At 40.8% G+C, this 13,183-nt stretch overlaps 1 protein-coding gene across 13 annotated transcripts in view; it reads right to left on the reverse strand.

The window, feature by feature from the left end:
- Positions 1–13,183, reverse strand: part of spega (striated muscle enriched protein kinase a) — a 60,788-nt gene that overhangs the window by 18,961 nt on the left and 28,644 nt on the right. For 12 of the 13 annotated variants that reach the window (XR_009789112.1, XR_009789111.1, XM_061777387.1 and 9 more), the window contains 7 exons: positions 4,456–4,613; positions 4,289–4,377; positions 4,020–4,195; positions 3,220–3,403; positions 2,499–2,572; positions 2,265–2,423; positions 1,981–2,170 (listed from right to left, as the gene is read on the reverse strand). Coding sequence is in view for 11 of the 13 variants with exons in the window: in XM_061777387.1 (XP_061633371.1) it covers positions 1,981–2,170; positions 2,265–2,423; positions 2,499–2,572; positions 3,220–3,403; positions 4,020–4,195; positions 4,289–4,377; positions 4,456–4,613 (1,030 nt within the window). In the remaining 2 variants the exon portion in view is untranslated. Of the gene's footprint in view, positions 1–1,980; positions 2,171–2,264; positions 2,424–2,498; positions 2,573–3,219; positions 3,404–4,019; positions 4,196–4,288; positions 4,378–4,455; positions 4,614–5,900; positions 7,643–13,183 lie in introns of those variants that run through there. The other variant, XM_061777469.1, reaches the window with a different exon arrangement.

The raw sequence follows: 13,183 nt of genomic DNA on the forward strand, positions 1-13,183 counted from the left end.
AGCCGTGAGTCCGGGGGATGTTGGCGGATGGTCCAGTCGGGGTCTTGAACCTAGGTACCCCACGGTGGCAGGCAGGTGGTTATTTTTTTAAATTAGTTGGATTACCCAAAATTTCTTACCATTGAAAGGGGTGTGTGATTGGACAAGGAAGAACACATGCAGATTAAAAAAAATGGTGTGGATTTGAATCTTTGTTTCCACAATTATAACAATCCAAGAAATCATCTTCTTATTGTCTCAATTAATAATGCTTGAATTTGAATGGCTAAATTACCCAAAATTAGCTAGAATAGGCCCCAGTTTACCCTGGTCCTGACTCTAAAGTAATAGCAAATGGTCTGTGAGCGTTCACGAAACTTCATCGTGACATACTTTTGGTGCATGCGCTTTACATTGAGTAGCAAGAGTGTCAACTGTTCCCATATAATGGCTGAGAAGCCTAGTTTTTGTGGCTTTTTATCACAATATACAAGGTTGGGCCACCTGATGCCAAGGAAAGATATGCAGCAAAGTTTTTTGTAGAACAGCGGCACCCAGGATTTTCCTTACATACGCTGTTAAGGACAAATGTGTCCCAAATCCACCCAGCTGGCCTGATTTGAGGGGATGTACAGTATTTGATCGACAACTTTTGATTTCGGCCTACAGAAAATATTTAATGACAGTCTACAAGACTCGACTCATACAAGTGTTAATCATTCAATTGTTGACTGGAAAATGTTCAGACTGTCTCGATACGTAATGTTTATTTTACATTTGATTAAAGCTTTAGGTTCATATTCCATTTGTAATTTGTATACGATATCCAAGCATTATCCAAGATGGCGCCTACCAGTGTGGTCGCCTCGGTAACGCGCTCTCTAGTATTGTTTTTGTTTTTGTGTTTTTCGTCCGTCTTTGGAGACCTTACACAACTCACTTACACAAGGGGAGACCTGCTACAATGTCTTTATGTATCCAAAGTGTTCTGTAAATTGACTGTCTGTTGTACTAGAGCGGCTCCAACTACCGGAGACAAATTCCTTGTGTGTTTTGGACATACTTGGCAAATAAAGATGATTCTGATTCTGATTCTGATAGTAGGCCTCCTATAAAAGATAAAATATTGCCAAAAGTAATGCAGGCATCAAGTATTTAAGCGTGAGATCCAAGTTAGCTAATGTAGGAGTTATATTTCATCATTGCTTTTGTGCCAAATATCATTAAATATGAACAATGTATATCGTAATATTATATTGCAAACCAAGTTAATATAAGTTGAGTGTCTTACCACGATAAAAAGTGCCTAAAGTGAACATGGTGATGGTCGGTTACATTCCACTTGTCACATAATGGCAGCATGAAATATTTTAATGAGCTCCAGGTGTCTTTGGGATGCCTTAAACTCTCTTAACAATCATACATCCATCCATTGTCTGTACCGCTTTATCCTCACAAGGGTCGTGGGCGTGCTGGAGCTTATCCAGCTATCTTTGGGCGAGAGGCAGGGTACACCCCGTACTGGTCGCCAGCCAATCGCAGGACACATATAAACAAACAACCATTTGCGCACACATTCACATCTATGGGCAATTTAGACTGCCTCACAGTTCTGAGGACCGGGGTTCAAATCCCAGCCCCGCCTGTGTGGAGTTTGCATGTTCTCCCCGTGCCTGCGTGGGTTTTCTCCGGGCACTCCGGTTTCCTCCCACATCCCAAAAACATGCATGGTAGGTTGAATGACAACTCTAAATTGCCCGTAGGTGTGAATGTGAGTACGAATGGTTGTTTGTTTGTATGTGCCCTGCGATTGGCTGGCAACCAGTTCATGGTGTACACCGCCTCCTGCCCGATGATAGCTGGAATAGGCTCCGGCACGCCTGCGACCCTAGTGAGGAGAAGCGGCTCAGAAAATGGATGGATGTTTAGGTGACAACAAAAAAAGTCTGATTATTTTCTACTTTTTCATGTAACGTAAAGTACTTGATCCTGACGTCTTACATGTGAGAAGAGACAGTGGCCCTGTGTTCTTGTATGTAAAGCTCAGCAGTGCATTCAGACTTCCCGTGAATGTTCTGAGCCACGGCTGTGTAGAAGCCCTCTGTTTCGCTGCTGACGTTGGCAATGACAAGCGAGTGGCGGCCCCCCTCTATGAGAATGCAAACATTGTCGCTCTCCTCCACTCTTGACTCTGAAGGCATGGAGAAGAGAAACATGGTATTCCTTGGAAGAACGTGTGAACGCTACATAGAAAACCGCAGCAAGTCAGTAGAGAGCTTCCCTACCAAAGTGCATCCAGGTGACTTGTGGCGCCGGTGACCCGCTCACCTTGCAGTCTAAGCGGGCCGTGCGACCTGCGATGACCTCGAGGACGTCCAGCTTGCGTGTGAACAATGGCTCCTTGGAGGGAGTCACTTTTAGGTTTGCACTGGAGGTCAACTCATCTAAATATAACATGAAATGCTTTTATTTTCTCATCATCAGCATCATGAATTACAACAATTGGGTCTGTTGTTCACCTTTAGCCGTGCTCAATTTACAAGTGTACGTCCCACTGTCGTCTTCGTGCACGGAATTCAGCAGCAGGCGACATCTGAGAGAAAACATGGCATCAAAAAGGAAAATAGACGTGTAAAGTAACGGAATACAAATCTTTTGTTACTATATTTAAAGGGTCTGTAAAGTAATTTCCTTGTTTTGTTTCTAAATACATTAAATATGAATTGTTGAGATATAGCATTAAAATGGTTTTCACCATTTCAGTCATCTGGGAGGAGACCCTGGGAAGGACCCAGGACACGCTGGAGAGACTACTTCTCCCGGCTGGCCTGGGAACGCCTTGGGATCCCCCCGGAAGAGCTGGATGAAGTGGCTGGGGAGAGGGAACTCTGGGCTTCCCTTGCTTAAGCTACTGTCCCCGCGACCCGACCCGGAGAAATGGAAGAAAATGGATGGATGGAAAAACAAGCCCACGTAGACACTTGGGCTTTCTGGCATGAATCGGCCCTCCCCCACTATATAAATATTGAGTGCCGTCATTCCATCAGTGGCTATTCGGCACAATTGCAAGTTTAGTGGTAATAACCGGCCCATTTCTAACACTACACCGTGTAGTTATCCACCAACCACTTGTACTTTTACCCAAATATCACTTTCAGGTACTTCATTCAAGACTGGAGAAAACATAAACAAGGCTGGTGGGATTTTAAGGAGAAAAAAAAAGGAAATGAATGAACTTGCCTCCGGCCATCAAAGTGCATCTTGCAGTTAAGCAGCGCCGGCTGGATCAGTTTCCCATTGGACAGCCAATCCACATCGACGTCTGGAGGTCCTGTGATGTGACATTCAAACCTGGCCGACTCACCGGCCTGCACCATCAAATCTTTGACCTCTCGGATAATTTTCAGGAAGGTCTTTGTTGCAGCTGTTGATCAATAAAAATGCACATAAACACAGGTACTATACACTGTTGGTATTATTATCCATTTTACATTTTTCAGTTAGTATTGATACGTGCATATTACTTTCCATGTGTCATATATGATGTAGAGCAAACCACGATCAATAACTGATGATGATATGAATCCACAGAAAAGGATTTGACTTTTCGCATGGAGTGAGACAATCTTTAGGGGTGAAATGTCGAGAGATGGAAAAAGTGGCCACCAACAAGACTTTTTGGATCAGTGACATCTCTCCCCAACAGGTGTCTCACAGAATAGGGAAATGTGACCATTTTGCCACCCGTCAGGAGAATAATCGGTTGTTAAGAAAATCGGTCATTCATCTGCCACACCTGGCAACAACAACCCTCATGTACTGTATAGAGTACATCGGACAGTACCAGAGTACACACCCACGAGAGACATAAATACGACTCCTCAGCTAAATTTTAGAACTGACGAAGCCTTTTGCATGAAAGTTGAAACGTCTTCAACAACCTTGATTAAATGTTTTTGTTGTGTGACCTGGATGGTTGAGAATCTACACAGATGAATTGGTCACACAGTCATGAAACAGTTTTTTTGTTAATCACTCACCTTTGACCTCAACTTTGCATTCCTCCTGCTTTGTTCCGCACACATTAATAAGCTTACAGGCATAGAGCCCTGCATCAGACCTCTGTGCTGAGATGATTCTGATCTCACTGGCCCCATCCTCCGTCTGCCTCAAGGAGAAGCGTTTAGCTGTCTTCACAGGGACCTTGTCCTTTTGCCTGGGTGAGAAAAACACAGTGATGTGGTCAGTGGAAGGTAATTAAACAGAGCATGAGGTAATGTCTGGCCAATGTGTTGGTAAAATGTATCACCAGTAAACCATCGGTTTGGGCTGCCCAGTGACTTTTACTGAGATGACAACATCTTGGCCCTCCATGACTGCTTGGTCACATGGCCTCACCTTTTTAAAACATATCATTGATTGGATGATGGATGATCATTTTGCTGGATGATTATGTCTGCTTTGCAAGTCCCCTACCTGGAAGGAGGGAGGTTCCTTGAAATGGACACTTTTAGTCTGAGCAGATGCACCTCCATGGAGTTCCATCACCCCTTCCTGTGGACGCAGGTACTTCTCATCTGAGTAGTGGGCGGTGCTTCTTACTTCTGGAGCTCTGACTACTCTCCCTCTTTCCTCTGCAAGAGTAGGGGATGCCTATTGCGAATCTTATTTGAATTTCAAGCATTCTGCTCTTCTCAAACAGGTTTCATGAAAAAGCCACACTTTGTTAATTTGATCAATTTTGTGCTAATCAGTTTGTAAATATGAAATCACCAACAAGGCCTGTTAAACCTCTGGAATGGAACAAGCTGTCTACTTTTCTTTGGTTAAAGTTTTGAAATAGGCAGAGGCGGCATAGTGATTTGCACAGTGCACACAGCAGATAATGAATGAATCCCATATTGCCTGACTCATTAACTCGCTGATTCCCAGAGTCCTCCAGAGCAGACGCTCTGTCTGGACCTTTGCGTCAAAATACATTGAGAGCTGGATGGAGCAACACTGGTACTCTCACTTAATTTCACATGCTCTGTTGAAGCTCATCTGGGCCAAAACAGTGGGCGTCATGGTCTTTGTTTTACTTTATAATTAGTTTTGTTTCATTTTAGTTTAGATTATATTTATTTTTGTATCATGTTTTCCTGCATTCCATGTTGTTCATGTCTTGTGTGCCCGTTTGGTTATTGTGTCCACCTGTTCTCATCAACCCTCTACCTTGTGTCGACCAATCAGCTCCCTTCAGCTACTCGTGTCTTGTCCGGGTGTTCCTCGTTGTCTCGTCAATTTGTTTGTATTTAGTTCCCTGCTTTATTTTCTGTTGCTGCATTGTCATTTCTCAAATGTCGTTTGTCTTAGCCCATGTTTCCATATCCTGTCATGTTAATTAGTGGTCAGTAATTTGGTTTCCATGTTTCTGTTACTTTGATTATATATTTTGGACTTTGAAGTATTTAGATTTTCCATGTTCCTTGTTTGCCATCTTTGTTTTTGTAAATAAATCCTTTTTTGAAATTCCAGCACTCCTGCCTTGCCTCCCTGCTTCCCTGCAATTGGGTCCTCCACTTTCTTGCCTCCAACACCTTGAAAACCCGAACCTGACAGTGGGGCCTCATTTAGCTTGGTTACATGACTGATTATAAACGCCTAATACTGACTTAGTGCCTCTTTCAGACAGTGTCCATACAGATACTTTGAAATGAACCTCATCAGTTCCTTGTGCTTAACACAAGAAACAACCCACATGCCAAAACCTAGGTAAACAGCTACACTATGGTACAGAAACAGAAGTGACAAAACCATGCAGTGACAACCAGTAAAATAAACATTATACTAAACATCGCACAGCATTTATTTTGACCGACTTGGGTTTGGTTGCCACTAAACAACTGTGTGTATGTGAGTGAGTCATTGTTTTGCCTCACAGTAGCCTATGTATGTAGTCCACCTTTGGCCTGAGGTCATCTGGGATAGGCTCCAGCTCACCCGTACGTGACCCTGAAGAGGATAAATTGTGTAGAAAATGAATGAATGGATTCATGGCACCTACTAGGGTTTGCTGTTCTTTTTATTTACTGCAAATGCATTGTTTGGGTACGTCACACAGTTTGTCCATTACTGTATCATCAAACGGCTCACAATGACAGGGCGTATCTGAGCTGCAGAGGTGGGAGTAAGTCACACATGTGCAAGTCTCAAGTCATAACCTTCAAGTCTCAAGCAGGTCCCAAGTCATTGTGGGGAAAAAAAATCAAGTTGAGTCGCCACTAAATTTCAAGCAAGTTGAGTCAAGCCATTACTTGATTTCAGCAAGTCGCAAGTCAAGTCACAATCTTGCTCCAGTTGCAACATATATTGGGGTGGTAATGAAAAAAATTTCAAAAATGTTTTTACCCTTAGATCATAATAAAAAAAAAAAACGTATCCACACCTTATAAAAGTTAAACGAACAACAGCTGAGATTCTGAATTTATTGCACTGAATTGTTTTAAAGTTGTATTTCAAACTCAATTAAACTGAACTTCGTTTGGAATGAACGACCAGTTCCCCAAGGAAATCAACGAGAGGTGTAAAATCTTGTACCCGTTGATGAAGAATCACCGTGAGAAACGAAAACAAGCGTGGCGAGTTGTCGATAAGCTATATGTCGACAACCAACTGTTTCGTGATGCCAACGTCACACCCTGGCTCTTCTAGCTAAGTACTTCTTTTGATCCGTTGTCGTTATGAATTGTCAAGTGTATTGTAGCTTGTGTCGTTTTTTTCCACTTTTGCTTAGATAAAAAGACAAAAAATGGAATCACGCAAGCCACCAGCATGAATTCTCACTCCTATCCATCTGCTTTCCTGCTCAGCTTGTTTCCACACACACTAAACACACTGAAAACTCTTGTGCACTACAAACAACCACCACACACCATATTATCCCCTTGTCACTGTTTGTTTTCTATGTTCAGTGTTTGTTCGTTACCCTTCTATTGACCCTGGCTTTGCTGTACTTAAATATAGCATCTGTATCACCCTCTCTAAATAACATTTGTCAACACAATACCAAAAAATATCCCAACAACTGTCAAAACAACAACAACAAATAATACATACCATTTAAAATTACTATACACGCACCCATTATATGTCACACTTTTGTGTCATGGAATGTCAAAGGCATTCGATCGCAGGCAAAGAGAATTAAGATTATGGATTATATCACTAAACAGACCTCCTCCTATTACAAGAAACGCACCTTATAGAGTCAGAAGAAAAATGTCTTGATCGAATTTCACTTAGGCTATCTCGGCCTTTTATAACAGTAGACAAAGAGGAGTCTCAATACCAGTCCATAAAAGACTACTTTTTACAATAAATAGTACAGTAGCAGACACAGAAGGCCGATACATAATTATACAGGCTACAATATTTAACAAACTTCACACAATTGTCAATGTATACGCTCCTAATAAAGATGAGCCAGCCTTTTTTCACATTTTCTTTTCACACTTTCAGCCAATTCTACAATTATCATGGGAGGTGATTTTAACCTTACACTAAATCCTAATGGATGGCTTAAATCTCAAAAATAGCAATCAGCCACAATGCCCCAATATACTAGAGCAGTATATGGACGACTTTGGTCTTGTTGATATATGGAGGCTGAAAAACCGTACAAAAAGAGAATACACATTTTACTCATCGGTTCATCTATTCTCGAGAATAGATTTTTTTTTTTTCCAAACAATTCAGCAGCTCAAAGATTTACCTCCAATATACATCCAATCATCATCTGCTACCATGCACCAGTTTCTCTCAATCTAAAAATTGAGTCAAGTTTGGGACACCAACATGGCGCTTCAACACGTCCCTATTGAAGGACCCGGATTTTGATTATTTCGTGAGGAAGGAATGGTGTTGGAATTCAACGATTCCCCAACCATATCCCCATCTCTGCTGAGGGAAAGCTGTATTGAGAGGTCAAATCATATCATACTCTTCGTATAAGAAAAAACAAGAAAAAAAATTGGAAAATGGAATTGAGGAAAAAATTAAACACATCACAGAAGAATATGCAATTAATCCGACAGATACGCTTAGAAACCAACTTCAAAAGGCTAAACATCAATTAGACGTTACCTTATCAAAAATAACAGATTTTCTACAACAATTAAGACTAACTTTGTACTAACTTTGAGTACAATAATAAAACAGGAAAATTCCTTCAGTGCAAAAAAGAAAAGTCATTAATTACAGCCATCCAAGATTCAAACGGCAACTATACACAGTCACCGGTAGAAATAAATCAAATATTTTACAATTATCATAGCAGCTTATATGCATCTTTGAACAACCCAGACCAAAAAGAAATGGAAAATTTTATTAAGGATCTAAACATTCCTCAATTAGATACACAAATTAAAGACAGCCTTAATGTTCCTTTAATATCACAGAATTAAATCCATCCATCCATCCATCTTCTTTACCGCTTTACCGCTCACTAGGGTTGCGGGCTGCTGGAGCCTCTCCCAGCTATCTTCGGGCAGGATGCAGGGTACACCCTGAACCGGTCGCCAGCCAATTGCAGGGCACATAGAAACAAACAAACATTCGCACTCACATTCACACCTATGGGCAATTTAAAGTCTTCAATCGACCTATCACGCATATTTTTGGGATGTGGGAGGAAACCTGAGTGCCCGGAGAAAACCCACCCAGACCCACATGCAAACTCCACACAGGCGGGGCCGGGATTTGAACCCCACTCCCCAGAACTGTGAGGCAGATGTGCTAACCAGTCGTTCACCGTGCCGGCCCACACATCATTCTCTATTTTTTCCCCCCAGATGAATTCTTAACTGTTTCCTTTTCTCACCCCAACAAATTCAACACCCCTTAGCACAACTCTCTCTCTTTTGTTTATTTGTTCTGTAATAGCCCCTTGTCCCATACTATTCTACCCTAATTGTCCTGTAATGTGTGCATAAGTATTCTATAAAAATAAAAATAAATAAATAAAAAGACACCTCCTCTCCAACAAAAATGACTCACTGCGTTATCGGGATGGAAGATATCAGACGCAGGGGAGTTGTCCACTATGATGATATATATGTCCACCGTGCCGAGACAGAATTATATAACGCATTAAAAAATATGCAATCGGGACGAGCACCTGGCCCGGACAGAATCTCCATTGAATTCATTAAACATTTCTGGCCAATACAAGCGCCTCTATTTTTCAGAACAGTCAAGGAGATGAACGATAAAGGTCAAATTAGTAGCCATATGAACACAGCTTCAATTAAATTATTACTAAAGTCAGGTAAAGACCCACTCTCCCGGCTAATTATCAGCCCTTATCACTGATTAATGTGGATATCAAGATTATCTCTCAAGCCCTTGCAGCGAGACTTGAAAAGGTACTGCCGTCAATAATCCTCCATGACCAGACAGGCTTCATTAAAGGTAGAAGTTCCACAAATAATGTCAGACATCTGTTAAATTTAATAAGCATGTCACAGCGTAAAAATCTAAATTCAATCATCATGTCACTTGACGCAGAGAAAGCTATCGATAAATTTAACTGGGCTTTCCTGTTTGCAGTACTTCGCAAATTTGGCTTTGGAGATTCATTTATACATTGGATAGCAACATTATACAAAGTCGCTGAAAGTGACAGTCACCACAAATAGGATTACTTCACAAAGTTTTACTTTACAAAGAGGAACGTGATAAGGATGTCCACTCTCACCAATGCTATTTGCAATATTCATCGAAACTCTTGCTGCCGCTATGCATCAGAATGCTAATATTAAAGGTATCTGCTCGCTAGTGACAGAACACAAAATCAATCTGTATGCTGATGATATTCTTCTTTATTTACAGGAACTCAAGTATTCTCTTCAGGTAGTCTTCAATCTCATTAAAACATTTTCACAAATATCAGATTACTCTATCAACTGGACAAAATCAACTATACTCCCAATAACAGCAAACTCATGGACTCCTGCAGATAAAATCCCAGATTACCCTATTCTTATAGGAAACATTAAGTATTTGGATATTCATATTTCACCAAAACTCACAGAGCTGAGCCATCTAAATTACACACCACTTCTGGAAAAAATCTCATCTGATTTAAGACACTGGAATAACTTGCCTATATCACTACTGGGGAGAATAGCCACAATAAAAAGGAAAACCTTACCTCAAATAAGTTATTTATTCTCAATGATTCCATTTAAGACTACATTTAAATGGTTCCAAACATTAGATTCTGCTGTAATACATTTTTATTCAAAAAATAAGAAAAATAGAATTAGCTTATCCACTCTTCAGAAAAGTAAACAGGAGGGAGGCCGAAATGCTCCCGACTTTAAACACTATTATTTAGCTAGCAAATTACAATACTTCATCAATTGGTTCCACCACAATGAGGAGTATTATTCTTGGCTAGAATTGAAACAAATTAACTGCAACAACATCAAATTCCCAAATTCCCATTTATTTCCGCAAGTCGCTGCCGCTGTGGTTTCTTAGTATTATAATTGATGTTTGTTGATAATCAGTCGATCAGTCGAACAGAACAAAGTTTCTAGAGGGGAGAGCGAAATGAAGACAAACAACAAAGCATTAATTGTAAACAGGATGAGAAAAGTAAATCATTACATATCTACAACAATGAAACATGAGATATGAGTGTTGTATAGCGCTGTAGTGCAATACCCTGTGAGGGAAGGACAGGACAAGATAGAACAGGACAGGAGAAGAAGCATGCAGGACAAGGGTCGTGAACCCGGCTGTACAACTGAAGTGTGGTGGGATTGACTATGTAAATTATATAAATCTATAGCACGAGAGTGTGAGTGAGGGGATACCCAAGCAATTCGCATATTCATGAGTTATTTGTCGTAATCAATGAGTGGCCCCACGCCCAGCGAAAGAGTCCCAGGGGTGTGTGCCTGAAGCAATTACAGGACATTTCTGTCAGTCTTTGTGCATGTGAAACGGTGTCAATTCACTTACATGTGTCTGCAGGCACACACCTCTGGGACTCTTTCGCTGGGTGTGGGGCCACTCACTTATTCAGAAGTTCAGAAGCTTAGATATGCGCCTGTAACCAATTCCAATGCTCTCTCTCTCTCTCTCTCTCTCTCTCTCTCTCTCTCTCTCTCTCTCTATATATATATATATATATATATATATATATATATATATATATATATTTAACATTTACATAACATAAAAACAAGATTTATATTTAGATATATAGTTAACATTTAAATATGTATTTAAAATTTTGATTTGAGATTTAGGTGTAACATTTAATATTTGGATTTAACTATAAAGTTAACAAATATTGTTCTAAAAGTGACTCGAAAATTCACACCAGTTTTTCAAACACATTTTGAGGCTAAATGTGACCAAATGTTGCTATTTTTGGCGTGAGCAGCTTTAGAAACGGCACCCCATACTTTAACGCACCAGTTGCAAGCCATGCAGGTTGCAATCCTATTTTCGCAAAATTCGTTGACAACATAATCCTTGAATCCAAATATTATCATCTTTGGCGCTCCTTCCATTGTTGTTCATGCAGGTGGCTATGTCAAACTGGCAAGTGTGCAACAACGCAGACTGTGTTGCCAGGTTGGTGCGAATGACCCCCCAAAAGTTTCTTACTTAAAAAAATAATAATAATAATAAAAAACGCATACTGTACGCATACTGTTACAATTAAAATGTGGATTTCCAACTCTAAACAAGATGACTTGTCAAGTCATGTAGTTCAAGTCAAAGTCAAGTGAAGTCTCTTGGCTACCAAGTCAAAGTCAAATCAAGTCTTTCTGAAGTATTTGGCAAACAAGTCGCAAGTCATGAAACGGGTCGAGTCGACTCGAGTCATTTGAGTTGAGTCGACTCGAGTCATTTGAGTCAAATCCTCCCCATCTCTGCCGAGCTGTCATACACTGCAGTCGTATTGTCAGATAATCTAATCTATATCTGATTTTTATCCACATATGATTAAAGCCTGATTCGAAATTGAGGGTTGGATATTTGATTCTATGCATATATATTTGCTCATACTGTCATAAGCATCTAACTGGGAAACATAAGAGACAAAAAAAATTGGGATTGTAACTCAAACCATGCATCTGTTTTCTGTGCTACTTATCTTCATTGGGGTTGCAAGTGGGCTGCAGCCTTACCTAGCTGGCTTCAAGCGAAAGGCGGGGTACATCACGGACTGATGATCGGGCACATGTAGACAAACATAGACAAACAACCATTCCCTCTCACGTTGACACCTAAGGAAAATTTTCCAAACATGCATATTTGGAATGCGGAAGGAAATCGGAGTACACTGGTAAACCCCACGCAAGTGCAGGGAGAACATGGACACACAGGAACAACAAACAGGAAATCCACAGAGTCAAACCCCCAACCGTAGAACTGTGAAGCTGATGAAGTCCATAGCGGATCAGAACTTGTTTGTCCCTGTCCATTGAAAGGTTTACATTATAGCTGTTTAAACAGTTTAAAAATAAAGTAGGCCAATTCAAATCCAAATGAAATGCAACAACCTACCAAGAGTCAACTTTACGAGTCATGTTTGCAGGGGATAAATACTACTTGGGGTCTTAATGTAAACCTGCCAACTCTTAAAAAGCTGCTGCACACATCTTGGCCTGCTTCCTGTAAATAAAACCTCTGATGTTCCCGGCATCCTGACGCCCGCACTCCCGCTGACTCTTGTACAAATTATATTGATCTCCAATCAGAAAATGGAGAGTAAGAAATGCCTTAATTCTAAACCCCAGTGATTTTGTGTGCAGGAGCTTGGAAGAAAAGCTGTTGAGCCATGTGCTTCCTGCAAATCATTTTCGCTCATGCTGCCTGGAGAACATCAAGCGAGATAAAAAGCTCAAACAAGGACACAAGGCAGAGTGCATTTACTCAGAAGAAGAGGGAGGGTGGCTAAAAATACTCCAGCAAGGTGGACTCACTGGCCTAATATGGGAACACAGCTGCTGATGATTTGCATTTGTGGACAAAACTGCATCATGCATGACCAGAGAGGATACACGATATAAACACATTTGGTTAAGAGTTTTCTCTTAATCTAAGGTTTCTCAGTCCCGCCCGGCCTGCGGTTCATTCTCAGGTTTTGAACTATGAATGGGTTGCCATGGTAACCGCCCCTGCAATGAGCGGTAGCTGG

Source organism: Phyllopteryx taeniolatus, chromosome 1, assembly GCF_024500385.1.
Source record: "Phyllopteryx taeniolatus isolate TA_2022b chromosome 1, UOR_Ptae_1.2, whole genome shotgun sequence".
Taxonomy (NCBI): Eukaryota; Metazoa; Chordata; class Actinopteri; order Syngnathiformes; family Syngnathidae; genus Phyllopteryx; species Phyllopteryx taeniolatus.